Here is a 26,893-nt window from a genome sequence, read left to right as displayed (position 1 = left end):
GTTCCCCTGGCGGGAGGTGAAGGAGAGGGACCCTCCCTCGCCCCACACTTACCCTAAGCCCAGGTGGGGCCCGCTGGCCTGGAGTCTCCCTGGGGATAGATAGAGTTGAAAACACAAACATAAACATGATTTATCACAGACCCTCTGCTCGTTTGCCCACCATCCCCAAGGAAGAAGCCCAGAGAGAGGGAGAGGAGGGAGCTGGGGAGAAGGAGAGAGCAGGGTGGGTGAAGCCCAGGTACACCCCTAAATCCCTTCTCCCATTCTCCCCCCCCCCACCCCCCCGCGCCCCCTTCCCCTGTAATTGCCACTTCCTCTGCTAGAACGCGGGTGTCCTAGGGGCCAGACTTGCTCCCCTCCTGATTTTCACATCTCAGAGACCCTCACCAAGCGCCTCCTAGGGCACGGTGCCCTCCCCAGGTGTGCAAAACTGAGGGGCTCTGCCTGGTGGGAGCGCTGGGCGGGCACCCCTCAGGGCCGGAGGAGGGGTCGCTCAGCCTGGCCTCCCGAAGGGTTTCTTCAAGGAGACTGAACCCTGCCTTAGGTCTTGAAGGAGACAATAGTTGTCTGAGCAGAGAAGGGGGTTGCAGGCTGAGCTCCACAAGAAGTGGGATATGGCTGGAGCCTCGGGGCGCGGCCTGGGGTCTCCCCGCCCGGCTGCCCCACGCTCCCCCTGGTGGCCCCGGGAGGCACTGCAGGGGAAAGGAGAGGCCCAGGGCTGGAGCGCAGGTGGGGGGGCGGGGGAGGCTCAGGTGGGGACGCGGGAAGGGGGCGGGGAGATGGGGGGGGGGGGGGGGAAGCGGGGGGGGGGGGGTCAGGGAGGAGGCGGGGGAGGGCGGGGGGGGGGTCGGGGGAGGCGGGGACGGGCCAAGAAGTGAGGGAAGGACAATTTGGCAGGATTGCAGGATGGATTCGATGTCGGGTTGGGGGAAGAGGACAGGCTGGCTTCTGGCCTGGGGACGGAGGAAGCCAGGACAATGAGCGACCGCCCCTCTCTCAAGGAGTTTGGTTGAGAAGGAAAAGCGAGAGTTAGGGTCCCTGTGAGGGGGCACCTGGCTGAGGAAGATTGCTGGGAGACCACAACGTCAGCGCATGCCACAGGGTGGGTGGCTGTGGGCGAGACCCTCGGCCTCAGCATGAAACCACCAAGCCCCACGCCGAGGACCATCGTGGGGGGAGTGTAAAGGGGTCCTGGGTGTGATCCCCCACGCACAGGACATCAGCACCGACATATGGCCTCCCCTGACTTCCTCCTGCCTCACCCCGCCCTCTCCCTCCAGCCTTCTTTCCACCTCTCTGGGCTCAGCAGCCTTCCCAGCCCTCAGTCCCCCCTCCCCACCCACATGCAGGTACACACGCTCATGCATACACACGCACATGCACACACGCACATGCACACGCAGATCATCTAGAAAACACTTGTCAGGCCTGACCCGCAGCCCCTCAAGGCTGTTCTCCCACGGTTCACTTGTTCTTCATGCAAAATGTGCACGAGGCCCCGCGTCCCCACTGGAGCCAGCCACCCGGCCAGCTGACGTGGGCCCCAGCTGTCCCTGATGCTGTCCATCACTGACTCGCATTTCCACACCTGGCTCTGGGGACCAGCACATGCAGCTGAGCAGCACCGTTGTGGGGCTGATCCCCACACACTGACGCTGCTGCGCTGGGCCAGGCCTGGCAGGGGCGGCCGCACCCCGGAGGGGGCTGAGGCGCAGCGCTCTGCAGCTCAAGGTCTTGCGAGGGCCAAGGAAAGAGAAGTGAAATAACAGTCCACAATGCCAATAAAGTTCTCAAAAGTAATAGAAGAGATGTCTCAAGGCATGATTAATTGCCAGAGTAATTGTGCAGATAGCCATCGCTATAAAGAGCACGGAGCAGAGAAAGCTGCAGACGGGTGGTGTGCAAAGATGGATGGGCTGCAGGCAGACCTTGAAAGTGTACCTTGACCTTGAAAGTGTTCCTTTCCCACTCGACAGCGGCTCTGTTGGTAGAGTGAGACATTGTAGAGAGAGGTCGCTGGGATCCCTTCCAGTTCTGTTCGTTGTAGAGAGAGGTCGCTGGGACCCCTTCCCGTTCTGTTTATTCCCAGGGACTCAGGGTTGTGCTGGATGAAACGCACTCATTGGCGCAATCCAGAATGGAACCGGGGATCAGGCACCTCTGCAACTGGCCCCTCCAATGCTGACCCCAGGGGTGAAACCTGATCCTCAAATGACCCATCCGGGCAACACTATCATGTGTCCCAACAGAAATTACCTATGGATCCAGCACTGTGCTCAGACAAATGGTCTTGTATGTTCTCACAGTAACCCCGTAGGGTAGACAGGGCAGACCCTGCCCTACTGGTGTCACAGAGAAGGGAACGAGGCCTAGGAGGAGGGAACGGAGTCCCCCAAGGGAGCAAGAGGCAGAGCCCAGAGTGGGGTCAGGTCTCCCACTTCTTCAGATGGGTGGTGCCAGAAAGAGGTGCTTCGTGGGTTCCACTCACTCCTTTCCGTCTCCCGCACCCCGACTGCCCCTTCAAGGTGTGGGCCGCCCGCAGCCCCTGTGCTGCACACAGCCGGGCTCCCATTTCAGGATCTGGCAGGCAGCCACTTTGGTTTGCTGCTAATTCTTTATTTAAAAAAAGATTCACAACTCAATCACATCAGGTAACAATAGCTCACAGTCAATAATATAAAATGCAAACCCAATAAACATCCATTCTGACCAGGAGACATGGATTTAGACGAAGAAAAACAAAAAAATTACAGCATCAGCTCGTCAAGAACAGTATTTTGTAATTTTCAGTAAATTGGAATCACTGCGAGTCATTTTCCCTACTTGAGTGGCAGGTATATTAATTTCTTGTCATTTGTCAAGCATCAAAAATAAATTGTTTACAAGGGATGGGGAGAAAGCTTCAGAGACTCAGTCTGAGGCTATTATTCCAGCATGAATTTGTAAGAAGAGATTTGCAAGATTTGGGGGTCTTCAGAAGGGCCAAGGCTGGCCCCTGTGCCCACTGGCTCCCTCAAGAGGTGGGTTCTAGGTGGCACCAATCAGCCCTGACCCGGACCCTGTTGGCCATACTCTGCCCCACCTATCACCCTGGCCTCTGTAAATCCGGGTCTCGTTCTCTGGCCCCTTCTCCCTCCCAGAAGTCGCCCGTGGGAAAAGAGAGCACAGACTCACACACAGGCACACATCCCAGTAGCTGCTACCTTTTCCCACCCTCTGACTACAGCAGCAGGTCCTCAGTTAAAACCTTGGCGTGCATTGTCCCAGTTACTTCTCAGACCCATCTTTCCAGGTAGAAATTATCCCCATTTTACAGAAGAGGAAATTCAGGCTCAGAGAGGTTAAACAACCTATGCAAAGTCACACAGCTAGTGAGTAGGGCTGGTGGGACCAGGGTGGGGCCAGGACCAGGGTGCCTTGGGCACAAAATTGAAGGACACGAGCTCAGGGTCATTCGAGGGCAGGATTGGCACCCGAGAGGGAGGCACCTCGCAGGATTTGGACCCAGGTCCTTCTGCATCAAGCCCTTGCTTTTTCCACTGTGGCTCATCCCACTCCCAACACTCAGCTTTGTAGGAACAACTGAAAATTTTCAAAACAGTGAAGCTCTGATGGGATTTGGGGTCTCAGAGGACTGATGAGGGAAGCACTCCTTCCCAGCGCCCCCACAGCTAGCCCATCACCTGCTTTAAAGTAGCCCCTAGTCCAGGGAGGAATTGTGGGGCTCAGACCACCACTTAGGGAAGCAGAATCTGGTTTTCAGCACCTGGTCGCCAAGCACTACTTTCTACTTTGAGATCCATAGAACAGACCCCAGCCCCAAGATCCACCTTGGATTTTTCATCAGTTTGCAGCATTGTTCCACTATTCCACTAAGGACAGGGTCCTCGTTCTGGTTTTATTCCTTAGTAGGGGAAACTGAGGCTCTGAGAGGTTGACCTGCTTGCCCCAGATCACACGACAGGAAGATGAGGACTAGAACCAGCCGTGTGACTCAGAGTCCAGGGCTCTGCCTGTTCCCCCTCACCACCAAAAACTAGGGCAAGACAGATGGGGCTGGTGTGCAAATTTAGTAGGGAGCAGGAGGGATAGGGAAAGCTCAGAGAGGTAAAAATGAGTCGGAACAAACATCTTCTAAAATATAATAATTTGGCTAAATTTAAACATATGAAAGAGTTCGGAATGATTCATAATACATGCAGATTGGTGAAAATGATGTAAAAAGGGGTGAGAAGGGTAAAGCTTACCTCTCCCAGTCAACCCTCCTAGAAGCAGGAGTGGATAGGATCGAAGCTGTCTCCAGAAGAAGTTTTCCAAGCAAATCACATCTCCAAGACAAAGCTACAGAAACCTGGAGCAGGTGCTGGACAGAGCTAGGACATGTCCATGTTGCTTTCCCTTACTCTACAGATAGTCTCTGGAACCTGTTCTTAGGTCACCTCCCACCACTGTCCCCTGCCCCAGTCTTTCCTTGTCAGAGCTAAAGAATTCTGCTTCCTTTCACCTATTACCAACAAGCCATCCTTTTTCCTCATCCTTTTAATTATCCTTTTCACCTTCTGCATTTCCAACAGAGCAGGAAATGGCTGAGGGCCTAAGTGATTTAGGATGGCACAATAGCTTCTCCGACGACCCAAGGCGGGCATCCATGTGAACCTCCCAACAAGGTATGGGAGAGGAAGTGGCCTCAGTGAGGGGAGTTGTATGGGTTTGGACCTTCGTTTGCCATTTAACAGCTATGTGACCCCACAGATAAGTTACTTAACCCCTCTGAGCCTCAGTTTCCTTATCAGCCAAATGAGATTAATAGGGTCCACTGCTTACGGCTAATGGGGGGATGCACAACACATGTAAGCATGCAGTCATGCCTGGTCCTTCGTAGATGCTCAACGCTTCCCTCTCCAACCCTGCAACCCCTGCTGTTCCATTCCAGCCATCCCCTACAGTCACACAGCAAACACTTTCCTGCCTTCTCACTTCAATTAATATAAGCCCTGACCCCTATCCGCCGCCCCTTACTGCTTCTCTGAGCGTCCTTACCCACACAGCTCCACTGTGAAGTCATCTTCAAACTACCACCCCCATCCAGCCAAGGCCCCCCCAGCCAGCCAAGGCCCCCCCAACCAGTCAAAGCATGTCCAACCAGCCAAGGCACTCTCATTCAGCCAAGGCACCCCCTAGCCAGCCACAGCCTCCAGCATGTGGCTGTCTCCAAGCCCCTATCCCAGCCATCATCTCCCTCCAGTGTCCTGAGTGTCCAATGGCCCTCACCTTTGGGCAGTGATTTGAAGCTTTCTCGGGACTTCTACTCCATTGTCCCTTTTTGAGGTTGGCCCTCCCCACTACTCTGTGAACTTGGAAAGAAAGCTCTTCTGCTTCTTTTACTGGTGAGAAAGCTGGGTCTCTAAGAGGGCTCAGAGCTAGGAAATGGTCCACCCAATCATGGAGTGTTTCAGTTTGCTAATGCTGCTGGAACGCAATATACCAGAAATGGAATGGCTTTTTAAAAGGGAATTTATTAAATTGCCAGTTTACAGTTTAAGGCTATAAAAATGTCCAAATTAATGCAACAACAAGAGGTTACCTTCACTCAAGAAAGGCTGATGTCATCTGGAACACCTCTGTCAGCTGGGAAGACACGTAGCTGGCATCTGCTAGCTTTCCCTCCCTGCTTCTTATTTCAGAAGGCTTCCCTGGGGGGCGTTTTCTTTCTTCCTCTCCAAAGGTCTCTATCTTTATGGCCTCTGTCTGCTCTTTCCAAAATGGTTTCCTCTTAAAGGGTTCCAGTAAGCAACCCCACTTTGAATGGGTAAGGATACATCTCCCGGAAACTACCTCATCAAAAGTCACTACCCACAATTGGGTGGGTCACATTTCCATGGAAACAACTTAATCAGAACATCCCACCCAACAATACTGAATCAGGGTTAAAGAACATGGCTTTTCTGAGATGTATAATAGTTTCAAACCGGCACGTGGAGCGCCACCACCCTTTGGCCAAGCCACTCTGTCTCTTCAGTAGAGCCTTTTCTGCTTTCGGAACCATGGTCCCACCTCCTGTTTCTTTGGAAGCCCTTCGAGGGTCTGGACTCTGCCTCGGGGCAGCTTATGCAGCGCCCTAGAGAGGGCAGGCTCCAGTCAGAGCTTGATGACCCACCGTGGCAACGGGGGTGAGAGTCTCCCTTTGCATCCACCTCGGTTCCTCACCTGCCACGTGAGCAAACAGCCCTCCAGGCTCATCAGTGCAAAAAGGGCCTGAGCCCCACCCTCGGAAAGCCCCCAGGAGCCCCTCTTCATGCTTAGGGCATGGCACCTTTCCTGGAACTGCAGGGAAAGAAGCCAGTGCCTGTGCATATGTGCAAAACAGCCTGACATCTCTTTCTGGCAGCTTTTCAAAAGGACCATGGATGTGAATACATGGGAGCATGAAAATCCCTGCGAGTCCCTTTTCCCTGCCAGCAGGCCTCTAGGGAGACATTTGTAGCTGGTACGCGAGCTGTCTTCAAGATGCAACTTGTTTCTGATGCGGTTCACGAATTGAGTTCTTTTCCTCCATCCTTGCTTAACTTCATCTCAACAGTCGAAGAAGCAGCAGAAGTAATCCCACATCCTCACACTCTGTTTTTATTTTCACCAGGATGGGTTGTTTGTTGTCTGCGCACATATTGCTCCAGAAGGAGTTACTGGTGGGATGGGAATAAACAGTCTGTGCTGGAAGGCGCTGCCTCCACTCCGAGTGGGAGCTCCTTGTTTCTAGACCCCGTGGGGAGACAGTAAAACTTGCCCCAAGTCAATGGCTGCTATTACCACGATTAGTAACAAGAAGAAGAATAGAAGTAATAATAGATACATATTGAGTGCTGATAACATGCCAGCCACAACTATAAGACTCTACATGTCCTCACAACACACTTGGGGAAATAGAAACGTTCTCTTAGTATCCCCATTTTGCAGATGTGGGGCAGGGAGTTTAGGTCATTTGTCTAAGTCCTCGCAACTGCTAAGTAGTAACACTCGAGTCCTTTGAGCTTGAGCAGGGTGAGAAATCCATAATGGGGAAATTCCAGGCATTTGGGGAACCACCACCCCAACACCCCACATTAATACACACACAGGCACAGCCTCTCTGCCCCTTCTTCTCTGCCCCACCCCCACCCCACCCCAATTCCTCACCTTCCTAGCTCTGAGAAAGGCAATGCACTGCCCCTCTCTGACCTTGACCTCCTTTCCTGCTGACCGCCCAGGGCTGGTGCAGGCAATGGCCATCAGGCCCCCTGGAGACTGCCGGGCTGGAGGAAGGGGCTTAATGTTTGCACCCGTGCAGGAGCCAGTGTGCTTTGTCCCGTTGCAGCATCTCGGGCTACGGAGCCGCCGGCGGGAAGGGCGGGAAGAACACCATGATGCGCTCCCACGGCGTGTCCGTGCTGGGCATCTTCAGTCTGGAGAAGGACGACACGCTGTACATCCTGGTCGGGCAGCAGGGGGAGGACGCTTGCCCCAGCGTAAGTGCCCAGAGCAGGGCTGCCCCCTCTGCTCTCCTGCAGGGCCGGGGAGGCTCCTGGGAGGGCGCCACGTGCGAAGATGGCAGGGCTCAGCCCCGAGCGGGAGGCTCTGTGGTCCTGCTGCAAACACCCCCTTTCCCGGGGCCATGGGGCTGCAGAGAAAGCAGGAGGCGGGGCGCTGGGGGTCTCGTGTCCCTGCAGGAGGGGGGGGGGGGGGCTTTGGGGAAAGAGCCCTGAAACTGAAAAACCAGCTCCTACCTGAACCGGCAAATGGTTATTGCTCTCGGCAGCAAGTCCAAGCCCACCCCCTGACTTCTCTCGCTGAGGCACTGTTGCATTTCTCCGTGTGATTATACACAGGACACTGCCAGGTTAAATAGTGCTCGTTCAGCTCAAAATCTGACTCGCCGCCACCTACAGTTCTTCTGGGAAGAAGACTGAGTTTGAGGGTGTCTGAAATTGATGCAGAGAATTTATTCATGTCATTCATGATTGGTGTGATTAAAAAAAAGAAAGAAACAAAATCTTTTTTAAAAGCCTATAACCCGGGCGGGCCACGGTGGCTCAGCGGGCAAAGTGCTTGCCTGCTATGCCGGAGGACCTCGGTTCGATTCCCGGCCCCAGCCCATGTAACAAAAAACGGAAAAACAAAATACAATAAAACAAGAAAATGTTTCCCTTTCTTCCTTCCTTCCTTCCTTCTATCCTTCCTTCCTTCTCTCTGTCTTTCCTTTAAAAAAAAAAAAAGCCTATAACCCACATAATTGAAAAAAAAATTAAGAAAAAAGGAAGAAAAAGAAAGGAGAGAGAGAGAAAGAAAGGAAAAGATACCAAAGCAGGGCTGACCCCTCCTCTCTCCAGCCCCACCCAGGGCTGGAAGGCCACGCAGTCCTTTTCACCCATCCTACAGAAGACGGTGATGGAGGCCACAGAGGTGAAGGGACTCTCCCAAGTCACTCAGCAGGGACTCAGGGCTCCTGCTTTCAGTATGTCCCACCCTTGCTTGGGCCTGGGTGTCCATGCTTTTTTTCCCTTTTCCCTTGTGCCCATCACTTCACAAGCCAGACTGCCATCCTCAGAGCCCCAGAGATGGCCTGTCATTCCGTTTTCTGACCCCACTGGAGTGTTATTGGTTCAGAGAGATGGTTGGGTGACCAGCTGTCAAAGAGGGTAGTGAGGGAGGGAAGCCTGATGAGGCAGAAACCGTGCAAACGCCCCACATCCCCACTGTCTGTGGAAGGTGGGGGCCCAACAGGGAGACTGTCCTGGGAGGAAAAAGGGGACCCAGCAACCTCATGGTGTCCCCACCCTCACCTGAAGCACAGCTTCCACCTGGGCTGGGGACCAGGACAGGGAACCGGCTTCTAGTGCCCAGGACCCAGGCTCCTAATCCAGGAAATTATTCGAGAGCAGGCTAGGGCAGAGGTGGGGATGGGGGGACTGAGAAAGCAGCTGTAGTCTACAAAATAAACTCAGGGCTCCTAAGGGCAAGGGCCTGGGCTGGGAGCTGAGGACCCAGCCAGGAGTAAAGCATGGCCGCCAGCAGAGCTTGTCCCTGGTGGGCCCTTGGAGGCTTCACCCAACGCCGGGGTTAAGACAAAGGAAGCGGAGCGCGCTTAGCAGGGACAACCTTTCACATGAGAAATGTCTCGACTTCAACTTTTATTTAGCAACTATAATCAGGACTTTCCAACCTGATATAATATATTAAGTCATTAAATTACAGGCTGCTGTAATTTTCACAGGAATGTATTGAGTGCTAACGTAATTCTTTCATCTAAGCAGAAAGATTTCATTGATTTCTGCAAGGGACTTTTACTTGATTGGATGGTAATCAGTTATGTCTTTTCACAAGACCACGTCTTTTTTTTTTTTTAATTCAATTGTAATCTACTTGTTCCTCTGGGTTGCTGCACTTTATCATTTTATTAATCAACCCACTTGCTCCCAGCAAGGAGAGTTCAGAATCCAGAGGGCCCCGTCATTCTACTCTAGGAATGAGGGCAGCCCCCTCTGCTGGTCAGACCAGGCATAGCAAGGGGTGTGGGAAAGCAATCCGTCTTGCCTTGTTGCCCCCCCACCTCCACTCCCATCAGTCATGTGGAGAGGGAGAAAGAAAGCCAGCTACCAGGCGCTGTGCCAATCTCTGCTTCCCTCTATCTAGAGAGAACCCTCTAAGAAGTCAACTGCAGGATTTGGCAGCTTTGCCATCTGTGGGAAAGAAAGACATCTGTGGAACTCGCATTCCCAGGCACCTGGCCACACCTCAGCTTCTGGTGCCTGGAATGGGTTCCAGCTGCTAAACTCCCACTGGTGGAACCCCCTACCTCAGCCCCCGCTTCTCCACATCCCTTCCAAGCCTCATCTGGCAACACGAGTGTACAGCCGGGTTTCTCAACATTGGCGATAGTAACAATTTTTACAAGACAATTCTTTTTTGCAGGAGGCTGTCCTGTGCATTGTAGGTTGCTAGGAAGCATCCCTGAGCTCTCCTCCCAAGAGGCCATACCCCCCCACCCATCATGACAATCAAACATGTCTCCAGACATTTCCAAATGCCCCCTGAGAGGCAAAATCACAGATCCCCATGTTAAATCTCACCACTGCTATCAACTGCAAGGCAAATATTGGGAAGGGCCAGCCTGCAACCCTGAAAGCTCCCAGTTCATTCAAACTCATTCAACTAATATTTATTGGCTACCCGTTATGTACCAGTCACCATTCTAGGAACTTGGGATACATCAATTAACCAAAAAAAGCTCTCCACTCTCAAAGAGCTGACATTCAAGCAGGGAATGACAGACGATAATTGGTACACAGAATAAGTTAATTATAAAATACATCCAAAGGTGAAAGCATTGGGGTGAACAGAAATCAGGCAAAGGGAAGTGGAGAGTGCCCGTGTTGGGGAGCTGTTTGCAGTTTTAAACAGGGTGGTCAAGGGTGAAAAGTGAACACTGAGCAAAGTCCTGAGAGAGGTGGGGGATTGAACCAGGAAGATATCTAGGGAAAGAGTGGCCCAGGTTGAGACAAGACTCGGAGGTCAGAGCATGCTGGGGGGCCCAAGAAACAGGTGGGTGGGGTGGAGGGAGCAAGAGAGAGTTGGTAGAAGACAAGGTCCAAGGCAGTGGGGACTGGATCAGGGAGAGGCGGAAGGCCATGATAAGGTTTAAGCCATAGGAGGGTTTTAATAGTGGTAGAATTCAATGTAGGTGTTAAAAGTCTTGCTCTGGCTGCTGTGTAGAAAACAGACCACGTGGGAACAAGAGAAGAACCAGGAAGATGAATTAGTGGGCACTGCTTTGATCCAGACAAGAGATGATGGCAGTTTAGACCAGTGGAGGGGGTGAAAAGTGGCTGAATTCTGAACATATTATGAATATGATATCTAAAAGATTTCCTGCCAGATTAGAAGAGGAACTGAGAGGAAGGGTTGTGCTTGAGCAATTGGAAGAAGGGAGTTGGGAAATGTTACAGAAGGATCCAGTTTGGGGGGGGGGGGGCAAGATCAGGGGTTCGATGTGGGACATACTGAGTCCCAGGGTTCTGTGGACATAGGGGCCATAGGGGTCCCAGGACTCTGTGGACAGCCAAATGGAGATGTCAGGTAGTCAACGGGACATAGCTGGAGTCCAGGAGAGAGGCTCCTAGGGTGGAGACATGAAGTTGGGAGAATTGGTGTAAAGCTGAGAGGTTTCCTTGTCAGTGGTAACGAGAGGGAAGAAGAGCAAGGACTGAACCCAATACTCAGAGGTCATGGAAAAGAGAAGGAAGTCTGAGAAGGAGGAGTTAGGGAGGTAGGAAGAGACTCAAGAGAGCATGGAGTCCTGGAAGCCAGGGCAAGAAAATGTGTTACAGAGGAGGAGTGACCAGTTCTCCCAAGAGGCCGACTGAGAATGGACAGTTGCCCTGCCCCACCCCAGTTTAAAGGAGACACCCCAGTGGGGGCTGTGTGGGGCGAGTATAGGTCTGAGCTCTAGTTCCACTAAAGGCCATCCTCAAGCCCAACTACTCTCCTCCCCACCCTGGCAATCTCCATACTTTAGTCACAGGAAGGGGGCATCCAGGAGAGGTAGAGGTCCCCCTGCAGCTGGCCAGAGAAGAGAAGGAAAGGGAGCAGGGCCTGAGGGAAGGACCTTCTTAGCACGGATGGGTCTGACTGGGTAAGTTCAGGAAAGATCAGGAGGCAAGTTCAGGAAAGTTAAGTGCTTCACTCAGTGTGGCCCAGTGAAACCTCTAGAGCCAGTCAAGAGCCCGGGCTGGACCCTCTATCCTGTGCTCTGCCCAGCTGGCAGCCTCAATCCAGAGCCCATGTTTCCTTCCCCTGCCCCTGGTCTCGGCTTCATGGGCATGCCCCCTGCACCTCCCATCTTTCCCCGGCAACACTGAGGGTTTGCTTCCAGAAGACTCCACTCACCGCCAGCCCTGGACAGAGCCGCACACACAAGAAAAATGTCCGCCTTCTACAGCAATTCAGAGGCTGCCACCCACACTAAATCCACTCGGGAAAATATCAAATTATTTCCATCATTAAATCCAAAATGCCATAAAACGAATTACATCTTGGCTATTTATCTGGAAATTTCTCTAGTACTTACTCATCGCAAGCACCCCTGAGTACTTGAGCATAAAGAGAGACTCAAGATGAATTGCCATGTCCACTGGCTGGTTACACAGCTGCATTCAATGGAAATTTGAAGTCTATTGGCTTTTTTCCATATTAAGCAAAAGAAAAGTCATTTTCCTCCAAGGTTCGGTTCCTGTTGGCAGAATGCACCTAAGCCATGGTGGCCAGTAAGCACTGCCGTCTCTGTCCAGGAACCCCAGGGCTCTATGTCACAGGAATTCCCAGGACCTGCACAGAGACTCCCAGGTGTCTGGGTCCCCACAGGGGCATGTATGGGCCCAGCAGGGAATCTACGCAAAATAGCTGCCACTTATTCAGGCCCTAGTGTGTGTGTCACACCCTGCACTAGGCACCTTACTTGTACTATCCTAATTAAATACACAACAGCCCATGGGGCCTTTGTTTCCATTCCACAACTGAGGCTCAGAGGGCGTGACTGGCTCCTCCACAGTCGCAGGGCGTGAATCCAGGCCTCACCCCCTGATCTGTGCTACCTGGAAGCACAGAAGCTTTATGTCAGGGCTGGGCCCAGGGAATCTGACTGTATTCCACATCTCTGGCCCTGATCTGACCACCCAATTTCATTCCCTCTACTCTCCCCCACTCACACTCCCTCCAACCCTGTCTCACCATGGAGGGCCTTTGCCATCTCCTCCTCAGGGTCCAAAGGAGCCTGGCAAGTCCCTCTAGACCATCTCTCTGTTCTAAGATAGACTTTCCTAAGCCAAAGGGACTCCTTGTCCTTCTCCCCAGACCCTCTACTCACCTCCTTCCCTCGGGGCTCAAGCTACCTTTCCTCCCAGCATGTCCTAACTTTACCCTATCATCTGTGTTTAAGAAAAATGCTCCCTACCATTCAAGGCCCAACTCTAATGCCACCTGCTACAGGAAGTCCTCTGTGATCATCAGTCAAGACTAAAGGCACACTCTCCTCCAGCTTCCCACAACACTTTGCACCTAAGCCATCTCGGGGTTCTTCCCTAACGCCGCCCAGCACGACAGCTGTTTGTGGATGTTTTTTATCGCCTCAACTCAACTGTAAGCTCTTTGAGAGCTCAGACCCTACTTTTAAGCATAGAAGCACTGTCAGGAAATAAAGATCCCTGGTTTGGGCACAAATCTGATGTGCTTTACATTTCTACAGACAAACCAGCTAATCCAGAAAGTCTGCATTGGAGAGAGCACTGTGATAGAAGAAGAAATCCGTGAGAACAGAAGCGTGTATGAGTGGGCCGGAGGAGGAGGCGGCGGGGGTGGAGCCACGTACGTGTTTAAGGTAAGGCCTCGTGTTGCCAGGCCCCGCCTCCGAGCTCCCCCGGGGGGTGCCGGGGCCTCCCCGCACACGGGGATACGGGGATACGATCACCCCAGTTGCTCTTAACCCTTGTCGATAGATGAGGAAACCTGTAAGGCCGGGCTCCTGACCCTTGCTGTTTTCTCACCAGGTAGGGGCTTTGCTTCCCCTGTTCAGAATTCCAAAGGGTCCTGCTGTGCCCTCCTGGGCCAGCTCTCAGTCCAAGGCTGGGCTTTTCTTACACGTCTGCAGCCAGGTCCGAAATTAAAGGGGGAGATGATATTGAGGGCTCCATCTTGCAGTTACGGGCTCAGAGACCGAGATGCTAAGAGTGGAGGAGAAGAAGAGGGCAGAGAGACCTGCATCGAGCCAGCAGCGTCCATGCCCAGCAAACACTCAGACACGTTTCAACATTGAAACCAGGATGGGGCGTCTGCAACGTGGAGCTGGGGGGAGGGGGGAACCCAGTTCCAGGTTCTCAGGTTCTGCCTGTCTCACCTTGGCCAGATGAAGGACGGTGTGCCAGTGCCCCTTGTCATCGCAGCCGGCGGTGGCGGCAGGGCCTACGGGGCCAAGACAGACACGTTCCACCCGGAGAGATTGGAGAACAACTCCTCGGTTCTGGGGCTGAACGGCAATTCCGGGGCCGCAGGTAACGCGCCGCCCTCTGCGGAGACCCCGGGCCCCGCGCCCCACACACCTGGCGGGAGACGCCAGGAGCTCTGGATACGACTACCTGTAGAGGCAGCAGGCATATTGGGGCCCTCAGGGGGCACCCACCTTGCTCCGACCTGGGGTTCGCACTTGCTGGAGGTCACTGATAAAATGAGGCCCGTCAGCCTGACCCTCCCTGCCCGGGGCTCACCCAGACGGATCTGTCCAGCTTCTCCTTCCTCCAGAGGGTCTGGAGTGAGCAGAGGGAGGGAATCCGGGCAGGCTCCGAGACCGGGCTGCCTGCCTCGCCCACGGCCTCCCGGGAAAGTGTTTCTTAAATGTCCCTGGCTGGCCCCTCTTTCCTTATTAGCAAGAGTCAGAGATGCAGAAATAAGGGACGGGCTTTGAAGGGGACAGGAGCTCTCCGATTGCTGGGAAGTCGGCCATCTCTGCAGAGAGCTGCGTTTGTTTTTTTCAGCAATCAAACTGAGGGAGATTCTTTGGAGTCATTTAAGATTTGGGTCAGTTAAAACAAATACTCCAACATACCAATTTTTCTCCAACCAAGAGATTGCTAGAGACAGGAGAAAGAGTGGAGGGGGTCACACAACCAAGGTTTGCAGCAGCGCTCATGATGGTCCGGCTCTTAATGAGGGGAAAAGCGCTTCTCCACCTCTGCTGCATGTGCTTTTCAAAAGAATCCTATTGAGTGTTCCAGGCAGGTATTCTTTGTCCTATTTTAACAGAAGAGTCTGTGGGGTTATGAAGTTCAGTGACATTTTCTATCCCAGAGTGAACCAAATAGTTTCATGATGGAGATGGGTTCAGTCCGTTCTTTTAAAATAGTTGTTGATGTTGGTTTGGTTTGGTTTTACTTTTATGTCCACTGCTTTCTTTTCCGCACGTTCACCTGGGGGCCGCCAGGTGGGGGCAGCAGGCAGGAAGCACCTGGGCTGGGCACTGTGCTGTCTTCGGAACAGGACGGCAGGGGCAGGAGAAGGGGAGCAGGAGACCCCATCTCACCCTACCGCATTTATTGTGCACTCTCGATGCTTATGGCTCTGCACAGCCATCAGATCCACTCCTGGCCCCAGATGCCTCTGAGGGGCCTTCCCTCTACCCCGGAAACAGCAGCCTCTACTCCCCACCTTCGGCCAGCAGAAAAGAGGCCAGCCGCTGGGAGCAGACTAGGACCCCCAGTCCCGCAGCTTCCTGAGCTGGCCTCTGCTCAGCTCTGCTTGCCCCGCTTCTGGATTCCTAGCTCATTCCCGACCTCGGCCTCATTTGCTGAAACCTCGTTCTAGCACAGTAGTCACCCCACCCTCAGCTCCCCTGGGCCTCACCCTGACGCTCCTCTGCTGCCCACTCTGGGTCCAGAATAGCCTCAACCACAAGTTCTTCCAGACAGCCCTTCTGGTTCCTGCAGCCCCGGGCACCCCGTTTGTCTGTTCCTTCTGCTTCAGTCTCGTGGACTCTCCTGCCGCCTCCAGCCCCCACCGTCTGCCATCTGCAGGAGCAGCCACAGATTTGGGTCTTTGGGAGCAGACTGTGTTGAAATGCCCTGAAAACAGCATGGGGTATGGGCGGGGGAGGGGGATCCAGGAGTCTCAACAGCCAGCAGGAGAGTCCCAACGGCCAGTGGTTGCCATGTGGTCTTAGGGAGAAGACAGGTGCAGCTGCAGCTGTGTAGCTGGTGTCTCCCGGGCAAGCTTGTGTTGACTGCTGTGACCCCCACAACCACTCCCTCAGCTTTTCTGCCCCTGCCCCGAGAGCAGCTCCCTAGAAGCAGGCAGGCAAGGAGACCAGCCCCTTTTCAGCCTCGGCTCCTCGCCTCCCGGCCCTCCCTGGCCCGTCCCGAGTGTGGAGTGTCCTGTAACTGTGCACGCCTCCCACTCAGCCAGCCCCGGCCAAAGCAGGCGAGTGAGGACAAGCCAGGCTATCTGCATGCTTTGGTTCCTCCTCAGACTCCTCACAGTCCTTACGCCCGGGGATGTATTTCACACACACGCCGCCCCGTTTGACCCTAACCCCAGCCCTGCAAGGTGGGCCTTATGATCCCCAAGGCACAGGCAAGGAAACTGAGGCTCAGAGTGGGAAAAGAGCTTGCCCAGGGTCTCACAGCCCATAAGGGGTCAAGCCCGTCGGGTGGGTCATCCAGTTCGTTGGCCAGGATTCCTGCAAGACGTTGCGCAAAAGGGGCCTGAGCCGGCGGGCCCCGGGCGCTGCCCAGAGAGGAGCAGAAGCTGCAAGTGAAACAAGCACCAAGCTCTTCAGTCGTTGGAGAGCGCAGAGAGAAGGCGGAGGCACAGACCCCGGGCTCGCGCTGCTGCCCCTCCCCCTCCGGCACCCTCAAGCACATGCACCTGCTGCTGAGCCAGAGGCCTGACCCGAAGCAGCGGTGGGGGCTCCCACCACGACGTGCTGGGCTGCAGCCCAGGCGGGTGTCCCCAGGGTGCATGGAGCACCCCCCCACCCCATGCCCCGTTTTCCAGCTGCAGACTCTGAAGCCACAGGCCCTGCCGAGGCCTCCCGAGCCCCAGGGAACTGGACATGGAGCAAAGGCCCCTGCCAGCGCACCACTTCTTGCTTCCTTTGCCGGGTCCGGGCGGGACCTCGCCTCGCCAGCATCCTCAGCAGGGGTTTCTCCCTCTTCCCTGCAGGTGGTGGAGGTGGCTGGAATGATAACACTTCCTTGCTCTGGTCTGGAAAATCTTTGCTGGAGGGTGCTGCCGGAGGACATTCCTGCCCCCAGGCCATGAAGAAGTGGGGGTGGGAGACAAGAGGGGGTTTCGGAGGGGGTGGCGGGGGGTGCTCCTCAGGTGGAGGAGGCGGAGGATATATAGGTAAAGATGATTCGTGTTCAAGGTGTCACTCCCCTCCCTCCCCCTCTTAGCCCTAGGCACCTCCCCGCCCCGCCCCCTGCACCTCCACCCTTGCCCTCGCCTGCCCCAAGCATAACTGCACGCCACCCTCTCAGCCTGGCTGGACCAGCCAGAGGCGGGGTGTTGGCTTTCGAGCCAGCACCCCGCCTCGAGGCTCCCTTGGAAGCAGCATCAAGATCCCGTGCGATTCTTGATCTCCCCCAAAGCCACTGATGAAGAGGCTTTGGCTCCCCCAGACCATTCCCTGCACCATCGCCAAGGACGTGCAGGCGTGAGAGCCCTGGAGCCTCTCTCTGGAGGGCCCAGCCTGAGTCCTTGCCCCTTAAGGGCCTGGCTTGCGGTCTCTGGCCTCAGAGGCCCCGCACTGCCCCTTCCCTGTCCCAGCCCACCAGCTGCCCCAAAGTCACCACTCTCCATGCTGACGGCCTTCAGCACGCAGCCGGCCACTGACCCAGCGGCCTCCTCTCGGCCACCGAGCACGGGCAGAGAGCCTCGGGAGCCGAGAGGATGGAGATGGTGGCCCAGCCGCCCCGCAGATTAGGAGACGATGCATGCATGCATGTGGTGTGCGCGCCCCGCATTTTGCTTTGACGCTGTGTCGGCTGCTTGTGTTAACCATGTGCTCTCCTTTCCCGAGCCCTGGGAGGGTGGGAGGAGCCCGGGGAGGAAGGGGGGAGCCCGAGGAAAGCCCAGCCCCTGATGAAAGGAGGGACAGGAGTCTCAGGGCACAGGGGCCCTGCTCTTGTTTGCTAATCTCCTCCCATGCCCCAGAAGGGATTAGGGACCAACTCCTCAGTGCTGCCGGAAAAGGCCCCAAAGGTGACCCATCGTTCACATTTCCACATGAGCCCCAGCAGAGGAGTAGAAGCTTCCAGTGGGAGCTGGCCTGGAGCTGGCAGGGGAAAGCGGCCCACACACCCGGCGTCTACTGAGCCAAGCCCCATGGCAGCCTCTGTGCCCTGAGCCCTCCCTTCCCTCCCCCTCCCCCGCCCCCTGAGGCCCCTCACTGACCGGTCCGGCTTCGGCCGGAGCCACCGCCCTGCAGACGCGCGCGTGCGTGTGTGTGCAGACTTGGCACCCACCTCTCTGTGTTAATCTCTTCTCTGGTTTGCCACAGGGGGCAACGCAGCCTCGAACAATGACCCCGAAATGGACGGGGAGGACGGGGTTTCCTTCATCAGTCCGCTGGGTATCCTGTACACCCCGGCTTTAAAAGGTACCCCCCCAGCCCCGCCCCTGCGCAGATGGCAGGTGCAGACTCCCCGGGCCAGCTCTCCCACCACGCTGACACCTCAGGGGCCCTGCCCTGCGTCCAGGTGGCAGAGGCACGGTGGTGGGTCCCCGGCAGGAAAGTCTTCTAGTGCCCATCTCACCGGGTGTTCTGGAAGCCAGGATGTGTGGTCTTCCAGTGGGGGGCCACCTACGGACAGGACTGGGAGAGGCGCAGTGGCCAGCCAAGGAGAAGGCACAGAGGCTGAGCCTCCCCAACCCCCTGCCCCAGGGAACGGGGCTGCTGGGGGTCTCCTCTGGCTCAGCCCTGGCTGACCTCCTTCCTTGTCACCAGTGACGGAGGGCCACGGGGAAGTAAACATTAAGCACTACCTCAACTGCAGCCACTGTGAGGTAGACGAGTGCCACGTGGACCCGGAGAGCCACCGGGTCATCTGCTTCTGTGACCACGGGACGGTGCTGGCCGAGGATGGCGTCTCCTGCATTGGTGAGGGGCAGGGGCTGCAGGGCCGGGGCTGGGGAGAGCTCTGTCCCACTGCCGCAGCTGGTATCCATGGCTCCAGGATGCCCTGGTCTCCGTTTCGTAAGTCCCTGACCGCTGGGCAGAGGGGCCTGAGTGTGGAATGGGGGCCGGAGATCCAGAGTACTGGAGAGGCACCCACTGCCATCCCTCACCCAGGGCATCGTCCGCAGCATCCCTACTCTGGCACCCCCAGCAACATGAGGCTCTCTGCTCCTGCCCCCCTTAGCTCCCACCCACTGGGCTTCTGACCGGTCGCAGCCCTGAGGCACAGCAGCTGGTGATCACGCCTTGGCCTCTCTCCTTCAGTTCTACACCAGCTTAAATAACCCCGGTTTGTCTGTATCAGTTCATCCGGGGCATTGTTGGTTCATCCAGGGCACAGCCTCAGGGCTCCCCAGCCTGTCCTTTTGAAACGTCGTGTCCAGTATCAGGCCTGGTCCCGTGGATGTGGACTGACCAGCAGAGGGCACACGGTGCAGCTCCACGTGCGCGCATGCACACACACACACACAGCACATACGCTCAGCCTAGGGGGCTGGGTCTGTCACAGCTGGGCGCATCTGATCTTCACCCATCTTGAGCCCATGGTTACCGCAGGCCCCTACGCTCGTCCTCAAGTGCTGCTGCTTCGCCTTGTCTCCCTCGTCCTCGGGTTGTGCAGCTGATGTTTTGAGCCAATGTCCAGAATTCGATGAGGACCCCTGTTTAATTTCCCTCTGCCCCCAAACTGCTCCACCCTAGCCACACCTGGAGAACCAGGAGGGCCCTGCCTGCCCCCGGGGGCTTCGGAAAGGAGGGTGAGCAGGTCCGGGGGGCGGGGAGCAGAGGGCGGCCCCGGGCAGTGCTGTGGCGCTCAGGCCTGTGGCGTGTCCCGCAGTGTCGCCCACCCCAGAGCCGCACCTGCCGCTCTCGCTGGTCCTCTCAGTCGTGACCTCCGCCCTCGTGGCCGCCCTCGTCCTGGCTTTCTCCGGCATCATGATCGGTGAGTGTGCAGAGCCCACGGCCTCCGAAGGTGGCGGGGAAGGCAGGTCTGCTGGGCGGGAGGTGGGGGGCTCGAGAAGGTCCCAGGCTGTGCCACGGCTGTCACTGCCCTTCACATTCCTGGAGTGGGGGTTGGGGGTGGGGCATTTGCCCTAATCTCACCTTGGGTCTTGGGTCAACCCAGATTGACATGCCCCTGCCCCTGTAGGATAGCAATAAAATCTTACCCATTCACACAAATTTAAGCTTTATGTTGTACTTTAAACAGGGTTTCATTAAACTTTAACAGTATTTCAATGACATCTTCACCTCCATAATCATCCGTGTCAGTACTGCTAAGTGTGATGGGAAGGTCTAGCACTCAGGGAGGAGGTGGCACTCCAGGAAGACTTCCTGGAGGAGGTGGCCTGTCTGTCTGCAGTGTACCGCCGGAAGCACCAGGAGCTGCAAGCCATGCAGATGGAGCTGCAGAGCCCCGAGTACAAGCTGAGCAAGCTGCGCACCTCGACTGTCATGACCGACTACAATCCCAACTACTGCTTTGCCGGCAAGACCTCCTCCATCAGCGACCTGAAGGAGGTGCCTCGGAAACACATCACCCTGATCCGGTGAGCGCCTGCCACCACCCCCCACCCCGGCGGGAGTGCTGCGGCTGTTGCAGTCTCAGCAGGCAGGCAAAGCTATCCCTAGGGGCAGCCATTCAGGGCCTCTGGGGAGAGGACCTTGGTATTTGATTGCTTCCTTTAACATCCCTGCGTTCCTGGGGTTTGTAAGGGATCCTTAATTAATTAATGCCAGGATTCTCTTTATTTGCCCTCAGTCCAGACACGACCATCTAATTCCCCAGATGTGTGTTGATTCCCAGCGAGTGCCAGCCCTTGGGAGAAGGTGAGGGGGACGCAGATGAGCAAGGCTGCCTGGTCTTTATTAAAAGCCAACTGTGGAAGCCGGTGTTTATCCTTGTGTCTCTCTTAAAGCAAAGGCCAGAGAAAGGGAAGTCACCAGGCCGCAGGCCTTAGGGTCAGAGGAAGGAGGTGTGGACGGAGTGTGCTCAGGGGGTCTCTGGAGGCAGGATTGGGGCAGATCTACCAGGAAGCTGGGAGGTGGTTGCCCCCAGTGTAGGCTGTACCATCAAAGGATGCTCAGCTTCAAATCAGGTCCCCAAGGCCATTAGGAGCAAGCTCAGTGCTGGATGCAGTGCTCCCAGAAAACTGGAGAGCAGACCCAGTGCTCGCCTCAAAATCCATTCATGGGTTCCCTCCCTTCTCCAGGGGGGGTGTTCTAGTTTGCTGTATTCCAGAATGCAATATACCAGAAATGAAATGGCTTTTAAAAAGGGGAATTTAATGAGTTGCTAGTTTACAGTTCTAAGGCTGAGAAAATGTCCCAATTAAAAGAAGTCTATAGAAATGTCCAATCTAAGGCATCCAGGGAAAGATACCTTGGTTCAAGAAGGCCAATGAAGTTCAGGGCCTCTCTCTCAAGTGAGAAGGCACGTGGCGAACACAGTCAGGGTGCCTCTCTCATCTGGAAGGGCACATGGCAAACACAGCGTCATCTGCTAGCTTCTTCTCCTGGCTTCCTGTTTCATGAAGCTCCCCAGGAGGCATGTTCCTTCTTCATCTCCAAAGGTCGCTGGCTTGTGGACTCTCTGCTCTCTCTGAATCTCTTCCATTCTCCAAAATGTTTCCTCTTTTATAGGACTCCAGAAACTTCTCAAGACCCACCCAAATGGGTGGAGACATGTCGTCACCTAATTCAGCTTAACAACCACTCTTAATTAAATCACATCTCCAGGGAGATGATTTGATTACAGTCTCAAACATACAGCATTGAATAGGGATTAGAAGAAACAGCTGCCTTTACAAAATGGGATTAGGATTAAAACATGACTTTTCTAGGGTACATACGTCCTTTCAACCTAGCACAGGGGGCAAAATGCCCTTCCTCCCAGCTCCCAGAGTCCTCTGTGCCCTCTGCTGTCACAATACAACAACGGGAAGGGCCTGCCGACCATCTGTCCCTCCCCTGGTAGATGAGCCTCACCCAGGCCAGGTTTTGTTCCCCTCCGTGTCCCTGCCAGATATCAGAGACTCAGCTGAGTGAACGAACACTTAACTGCTGTCATGAATCCCTGATTGGAACCTTTCTTTCCATTTTCATTCATTCCTCTTGAATGTGTGCAGATGAGAGCTCCTTCCCCCTGGCTTCTTGTGTGCAACCACTAAGCATGACCCCCAGGCTTGGGGACCCATCCGCCCCTTTATCAGCAACAGGGATATCAGGGAAGCCCAGGGGGCAGCCTGATTCTCTTCCCGTCTTGTCTTTTGCACAGGGGTCTGGGCCACGGTGCATTTGGGGAAGTGTATGAAGGTCAGGTGTCTGGAATGCCCAGTGACCCGAGCGCCCTGCAAGTGGCTGTGAAGGTAAGAGGCGGCCCCCTCCTGGCTCCAAGTCTCTGCGGGCTGCATCCTGGGGGCACAGCCTGCTTGCTCACTCCTGCTCACAGCCTCCTCCTTTCCATCCTCCCTTTCTGTGCCCAGACACTGCCAGAGGTGTGTTCAGAGCAGGACGAGCTGGATTTCCTCATGGAAGCTCTGATCATCAGGTAAGGCACAGAGGACACCCCAGCCAGCCTCCCGCCCTCATAAAGACCACGGAGACATTTCCAACAGAGCGACATCTGCAAGGGAAATGGGGTTGATATCCTCTGGCACGTCCCTTCCTCCCCCAAGTGACAGCCCCAAATTCTCAGCACAGCCTCCAGCAAGGCAGAGCCCCAGGATGGCAATCTCAGGGAAAATCTCCAGAGCATAATAATCTCCTGGATAAGACCCTGCTGCGGCCAGCATCCTGTTTTTATCCACTGGTTTTTTTCTCAAGAAACACAGCGTGCTAGTTTTAGATAGATGCTCCTGTCTCCCTCCATGTAACACCTTGCTGAGACCTTTCACCAAGCCTCATTCTTTGATCTCGTGGAAAGAAAATGTGCCCCTAACGTGATGGGGATGCCCCACCCTGGGCCGCCATCCAAAAGGCAGTCTCGGCTCACCTGTACCCTTCAACGTGGGGCTCCCAGGTCTCCATTTAAGCAGGGACCCCTAATCTGGGGAATCTCAGTGCCTGAGACTTCTGAGTGGTCTACTCTGACACCAGATCACCTGGAGAAGGAGGAAGACGTTTGGTATCAAGTCTGCGCACCCTGTTGTACTGAGAAACCTCCCACATCCAAGCAGGTCGGGGTGGCCTTGGGTCTCCCTTTGGTGCAAGTAGCAGGAGTGCATGAGGCCAAGGCAGGGTGTATGATGGGTTTACGGGGTTGAGAGCCCCAAGAGGGCAGACAGCAGGGTCGGCCATCTTACTTTAAAAACAACAGTTTGTTTCCTGATGCCCCATGTTATATATGATTATTGAATGAAACTCGGAAAAAAATCTATGGAAGGAGACCCAAATCACTCAGTCTCACTACTAACTGAACACTAGTATATGCTTCGGTGTATCAGTCTTTCAACTGTGTGTGTGTACACACACCATGAGGAATTCCTTGGCCCCATCACCCTGCCCTGCGTGTCCTAACAGGGCCAAGTTAACAAGAAAACCCAAATGTCAGAGCTTTTGCCCCTGCCCACGTGACTCCCCCACCCATTCCCCAAGGAACCCACAGGGGATTCCGTGATGAGGTCCCTTGTGTCTCTTTCACCCACTGCCACCAGGCAGGTCTCCCACAGTCCCTTCCTAAAATAAAGCAGCTCCTTCAACTTCTGCTTTGGGCCCCCCATCGGAGACCTCAAACATGAGTCCTAGCAACCAAATCATGCGCGAATATCCAAGAAAGACGCTCTCCTGTCCTCCGTGTCACTTTGTCCCCACGAGTGCAGGGGCAAAAGTCTCCCACCTCCAGCCAAATAACCATGGCAAACTGAGATCTCAGCTTAGGCTGAATGTGGGCCCTCAGCCATGGCACTTACAGAATGCACTGACATCAGCGGCTACTGTATCCTGCTTTCCCCACGTCACTTCAGAAGATTTTCTCAGACTGGGCTCAGTTGAACTTGGTTCCATCCCTCCTCTCTGCAGCAAATTCAACCACCAGAATATCGTGCGCTGCATCGGGGTGAGTCTGCAGGCCCTGCCCCGATTTATCCTGCTGGAGCTCATGGCAGGGGGAGACCTCAAGTCCTTCCTCCGAGAGACCCGCCCTCGCCCGGTGAGTGAGGACCAGCCCTACTTCCAGCAGCTGGCCCAGGAAGGGGGCAGGAAGGAAGGAGTGAGAGTGGGCAGCCCAGAAATATTTGCCAGAGGCCCAGGAGAGTCAGCCCGGGGAGGGGGAGGTGGAGATGGGGCGGCAAGCAGGAGCGAGTGGAAGGAGGTGGGGGCATGGCTGAGCCCGAGTCCCGAGGAGCTTGTGTGAGGTGTGGGCAGTGAGTTCCATAAACTGGACCCATTTCAGTGGCTTTCCAGCTCTGGAAAACCACACCAAAGACAAGCACAGAGGGGTCTCCATGCCAGCCGGGTCGCCAGGGGGCCACTCCACAGCCACTTGGTCTGAACTCTACTTTCCTCACCTGACACACAAGGAGAAAACCTGGCCATCCCAACCTTGTAGTCTTCCTGGAGGTTAAAAAGAAAATGAAATGCTGAAATATTCAGGATGCTGCTGTATTAGTTGATCCATGAGGCTCTGATCCCGGGCACAAAGTGACAAGGCAGACGCCCATGTCCACCCTGTCCACAGGGGTGATGTTCATGGGTACAGATGGAAACATCATTGAGTCCCCAGGACTCCAACCTCATCAAGACTGAAGATCCTTTTTTCATGTCAAAAAGGTTTTTTCAGACCTATTTATTCAACCAGTACTTATCGAGGGTTTATGATATGCCCAGGAACAGCTGGTAGCTGTCTTTCAGTAACCACTGATCATGGAAATCAGTAATGAGAAAAACCATTATGAAGCCAGTACCCTCTTTATGAAAGGATAGGTCATTAACCACACATCTCCATGCATTTGGAGTATGGCGAGGCCTGTGGACAGTGGTTTTCTAGAAGATGCTCAGCACACATGCACAGCTTCCTGGGTCCTAGAGGAGACTACAGGGAGGAACCTTCAATTTTGGACAAATGCTCATATTTAACTCTCTGGCTCTGGCTTTTGAATATGAATGCTGGTTCCAGAGTGCACAAGGGGCTTTAGGTGAAAAGTGAGGCCACATCCGGCGGCAGGAAATATGAGAACCCAGCAGCATTAACTTTTCAATACTTTTCAGAGTGGTTATTTGCAGCTGTTTTAAATGTTGTGTCCCCTGTCTGCATTATTTGCTTCTTCCTTCCATCTTTCCCTGTCATCCTTGGACACATCGATTTGGAAATATTTCCTTATTCCATTTTTCACTGGGTGAAACAGTTACTATGCTCTGATTCTTCATCAATAACTAGTCAAGGAGAAGCTATGCAAGGGAGAGAGATCAATCAATATGATTGCCTTTATTAGTGTAAATTATCATATATTATCCTTTGGAAGTTGCCCTTCAGAAGCTGTGACACTAAACAAATCATTTCACTTCACTGGGCCTCCATTCTCTCACCTGTAAAATTGGGCCTAAACAGGGGCCCCAAAAGGATTGCCAGTGCCCTGAGATGCTGCACACTCACACACATGCTCAAAAGAGCTCCGTGAGCCAACAAACTTCACAGCCACTGCCTGCTGTCCTCCCTCATTGAGTCTCCATACACATTAGCATGCAGTAAAGATGGGTAATTGCTGCCATAAAGGCACTGAACTCAGAAATCCCCACACCGTTTTGACTTACGGATCACGTTGGGAAATGCCAGGAGGTCCTCTGAGTCCCCAGCACACGGGGCCCTAACAGGGCGCATGAAGAATGTTTGGTTGCCAGGGGAAGCACCGCCCCGGTGGCAGGGCCGGGATCAAAGCCTGATGCCCAACTCCTTCCTCCGTACCTCGGGTTGGGAACCACGGCATCGGACTATATTCTCTGCACAGCTAGTTTAAGTGCTGGTTTTGCCAGAAAACTCCTTTCCTCAATCCACTTCCCCCTGTGCACAGGTGCATGCACACTCACATACACTCACACACACACACCGCGGCTTGCCCACTGCCATCTGCTCTGTGCACACTGATAAGTGGTGCAGTTAATTTGCTCAGAGCTGTCCAAGACCGCCTGGCCGCAGGGTGGTGCCTGGGGAGAGTTCGTCCTCGCAGCATCCCAGGCTCACGGAGCCCTTGAGACAGGACAGTGCTCGTGCCTGAGGGGTGGGGCGAGCACACAGAGAGCCGCCCGTGAAGGAATCCTCCCCATGGCTTCCCCCCACTAGGACCAGCTTCTCCTGCAGGAACAGGAAAGAGTTTTCCTGGAGAGAAAAAAGATATTAGGACTGCAGCAGAAGAGATGAGTCTTTCCCTCAGAAATACATTCCTTTTATTTCTCCCAGGAAGTGGGGGCTGCCCTCCCACGGTGCCCAGTGCTTCCACCTCTCCCCAGGCATCTGGAGATGCCAAACACAAGGAGCCAATTCATAGGACCTCCATTCTCTTCCACACAGTAGCCGCAGCCTGGGGCGCTCAGTCCCGTCAAGCACTTCCAGAGACAGGACACCCTGGCTTGAGGGGAGACTGGGCGGCAGTGAGCAGGGGACAATTATCACCTCAGCTGGATGCAGCCCTGGGACACGCTGTTGACTCTCTCATGGGGTGTGTTCTGCCTTCCCCCGTGGAGTGCCGGCCACATTCCCATATACACCATCCCTTCTCAGGCACTCTCTCCTGAGCAGCAGCTCGATTTTAACTCCTGGAACCCTGCCTCCCAACCAGGGTCCCAACACTGGGCCGCTTCTGGTCTACCCTTATTGGCTGTGTGACCTGGGGTGAGTCACCTCACCTCTCTGAGCCCTCAGCCTTCTCATCTTTACTGTGAATAGAACCATTTCTTTCCTGCCTACCACATGGCCCAATGCCTCAAGGGAGGTTCTGTTGGTGGGACTGCCACATTAGGGTGAGGCACTGCTGCGTGTGCCACAAGCAGAGGGTTGAGGGTTCTCCCTCCCCCTCAGTTGTCCCGCCGGAACTGAAGCATGACTCCTCTCCCTGCCCTGGGTCCCTGCCATCGCTCAGAGGAGGCCCCGGGCTGTACTCAGCAGAGCCCCTGCCGGCTCAGGGCCTGCACCCAGACCTCAGATCTGCT

The 26,893-nt window shown here is 54.8% G+C and overlaps 1 protein-coding gene across 1 annotated transcript in view; it reads left to right on the top strand.

Annotated features, from left to right (window-relative positions):
• Window positions 1-26,893, top strand: part of ALK (ALK receptor tyrosine kinase) — a 219,793-nt gene that overhangs the window by 167,589 nt on the left and 25,311 nt on the right. Inside the window, exons 10-20 of the mRNA XM_077151697.1 lie at window positions 7,352-7,502; window positions 13,274-13,405; window positions 13,931-14,075; window positions 16,738-16,920; window positions 18,077-18,175; window positions 18,524-18,676; window positions 19,590-19,694; window positions 20,115-20,301; window positions 22,029-22,119; window positions 22,237-22,301; window positions 23,771-23,900. Of these exons, the coding sequence (XP_077007812.1) occupies window positions 7,352-7,502; window positions 13,274-13,405; window positions 13,931-14,075; window positions 16,738-16,920; window positions 18,077-18,175; window positions 18,524-18,676; window positions 19,590-19,694; window positions 20,115-20,301; window positions 22,029-22,119; window positions 22,237-22,301; window positions 23,771-23,900 (1,441 nt within the window). The remainder of the gene's footprint in view (window positions 1-7,351; window positions 7,503-13,273; window positions 13,406-13,930; window positions 14,076-16,737; window positions 16,921-18,076; window positions 18,176-18,523; window positions 18,677-19,589; window positions 19,695-20,114; window positions 20,302-22,028; window positions 22,120-22,236; window positions 22,302-23,770; window positions 23,901-26,893) is intronic.

This window comes from Tamandua tetradactyla, chromosome 3 (genome assembly GCF_023851605.1).
Source record: "Tamandua tetradactyla isolate mTamTet1 chromosome 3, mTamTet1.pri, whole genome shotgun sequence".
NCBI classification, from domain to species: domain Eukaryota; kingdom Metazoa; phylum Chordata; class Mammalia; order Pilosa; family Myrmecophagidae; genus Tamandua; species Tamandua tetradactyla.
This window is presented reverse-complemented; position numbering and strand designations above follow the sequence as displayed.